The sequence below is a fragment of the Penaeus monodon genome, chromosome 15 (assembly GCF_015228065.2).
Source record: "Penaeus monodon isolate SGIC_2016 chromosome 15, NSTDA_Pmon_1, whole genome shotgun sequence".
NCBI classification, from domain to species: Eukaryota; Metazoa; Arthropoda; class Malacostraca; order Decapoda; family Penaeidae; genus Penaeus; species Penaeus monodon.
Window position 1 is genome coordinate 46,651,032 of NC_051400.1, and position 2,521 is coordinate 46,653,552.

Genomic DNA, 2,521 nt, shown 5'->3' on the forward strand with positions numbered 1-2,521 from the left:
AAACCCAAGTTGCCATAGCAAGCTTTGTCCTTGACTGACTGCCCTACAAATGGACTAGGAAGTGCGAACTTGGAAAGCGTGACTGACTTCAATGCAATTTGACACGCAATCCTAAGAAAATGTTTCTTTGGACTCTTTGCAACTGGCGGCCATCCTTTATAAATACATAAAAAAGCAGTTTATCTGCCTCAGTTCTTCACGAAACTTCACTGTTTCTGACTCAATTTGCTAACTATAGATGCCAGATTATTGCCCTTTGCCAAATTTAGGGCCCCCAAGTTGTCCATGCCAGAAAATGAACTGTGGCCAAGATCTGCCTCAGGTAGAGGGCTGGCAATGCCTGACAGCTTCAGGTCAGAGGAAGGGGAAGCTAGTTTAGTGGTGGCACTTTTGGTTGGTGTGGTGGCTGCAGATGTTGTATTGGGGGAAGTGCTGTCGGCAGAGCCACTGCTGGATTGCTGCTTGCCAGTAATCTTCTTGAAAGAGTTCTTGAGCTCTACATTACGCAGCTTGTGAACGTTGGAAAGATGCTTCCTCATGGTGTCACGTGTGCGTGTTATGATGCCACAGATGATGCACTTGTATGTGATGTTCTGGTGTGTCTCCAGGTGAACGCGCATATTGTAAGCGTTGGAGAGTACTTTGCCGCACACTGGACAAGGCGTGGGTACCGCCTTCTTCCCCCCGTAACCACCGTCACCGCACAACAATTCATTAAATACAGGATGACCACCTGAAAGTAATTAAAAACGAACACTTAAAAAGACTACTACAAACTCATCAAGTCACGCTTAACTAAATAATATAAAGTGAAACTGACTTTGATCTCATACAAAACAATGAAATGGCAAGCAAACTACATAATGAGAATGGTCTCAAGGGCATTTGTGAGTCATCCTGATTTAATGTTTTGTTTCATTCCAATGGCTTTCTTATCAGTATTGGCATGCACGGATGCACAAGGCTACTGTACGAAGGAAAAATTAAACCAAAGTGGTTGTTCTCACCTTTAATGGGTCTAATCATCATACTACAAACATATCACACTGGCAGCTAACAGGAGAGTAAGCTGGCTATCTGCTATTCAGGTATGATCCATTAATCTTCAGGTATTAGTAGTACGTGATCCTCTTCCTATAAGTTCATAAATGTGACATTCAAGATAAGACATCACAATAGTTAACATTCATATAAATTTCTATATACATTATTTGTTCTAAAAAACATACAAATGGTAACAAGTGTTTGGAACTAAACTTTCAGACAAGTTCACTAAGCACAAGCAGGAAGATACCAAGCAAATATTGGAGTAGAGCCTACTAAGTGAGGTCCTCGCTCTTCATGGAATGTTGATGCAGCTGTTCAATGTGAGGTGAAGAGGTGGTGCATGTGGAGGGGGTCCAGCCCCCACAGACCACTGGCTCCACCATGGGCTCCACCATGGACAGCCCACGACCTTGGCTGAGATCATTTCTGTGCATTTTCAGCACGTGCTTACGAGCCGATTCGGCATTACGGAACACTGAACCACAGTAATCACAGCGAGACACTTGACGCTGGTGGATTGTCCGGATGTGTTTGTAAAGGTTTTGCACATTAGAAATCACCTTCCCACAGATGTAGCATGCAGGTTTGTTGGTGTGACCTGAAATAAGAGAGAGAAGCCTTCGTCACTGGCTACGTCTTCTGCAGCACAATCCACACCACCATTGTTGTGACTCTTGGGGTCTACATCAGCACCGCTTGTAAAGACGGAATGCTTGTGTACTTCTACTGGAATGTATGAATGGGACGACGGCCTTCACGGAAGACAACGACAGTAGGAACAGCTGTATAACACAGCTCGCCTGCAAACTTCTTTTGTAGATTTACTGAGGTGATTTAATATGAGGAGCACTTTAGTTGACTCAAGGTGGCGCCACAGCCCCTGACAATCCCCTGGCCTCCCCAGCAGCCAACTTCTCCCCATGTCTCTTGCTCATATGCACGGCCATTTGTTCTACCTCCCGGAACTTGGCCCCACAAAAGACGCACTTATGCACTTTCATATCATGTCTCCTGGCTAGATGGTCCTTGAGCGCCCACACAGAGTCCAACGTGCAGTTGCATAGAGGGCACGGGTTTCTTTTGCAACTTTCAACTGCAAAAGAGAAGAGAAAGGACCATCAGCCAGGACACATGGCATCAATCATGACACCCTAACTCTAGCCTCTCCAAAGCCTTCAATACAACACATCTTCAGTTGGAAGCACTCCTTCTTAATAATCAAAATTCGTCACGAAAAAGAGTAAAGAAGAAAAAATTCACTTCGAATTTTCCAGTCCTCGATATAATAAGCATTTCAACACCATCCAGATAACAACACATTGATATATAAAAGGAAAAAAATAAGAGTACAAACAAAATAACAAACATCCCATTCCCAGATAAAGTTCAATGTTTATATAAAAATATATTCATATTTACATACAAACATTAAGCTTGTGCTTCTCACTTTTGCAACCATTTATTGTGCACAGAA

General features: G+C 43.3%; 1 protein-coding gene across 2 annotated transcripts in view; it reads right to left on the minus strand.

Annotated features, from left to right (window-relative positions):
• LOC119582053 (hunchback-like protein) overlaps window positions 1-2,521 on the minus strand; it is a 42,484-nt gene that overhangs the window by 36,790 nt on the left and 3,173 nt on the right. The window contains exon 2 of one of the 2 annotated variants that reach the window (XM_037930295.1): window positions 7-733. The exons of the other annotated variant lie outside the window; for it this stretch is intronic. Coding sequence (XP_037786223.1) covers window positions 207-733 — 527 coding nt within the window. The 3' untranslated portion in view covers window positions 7-206. Of the gene's footprint in view, window positions 1-6; window positions 734-2,521 lie in introns of those variants that run through there. 2 annotated transcript variants of the gene reach the window in all.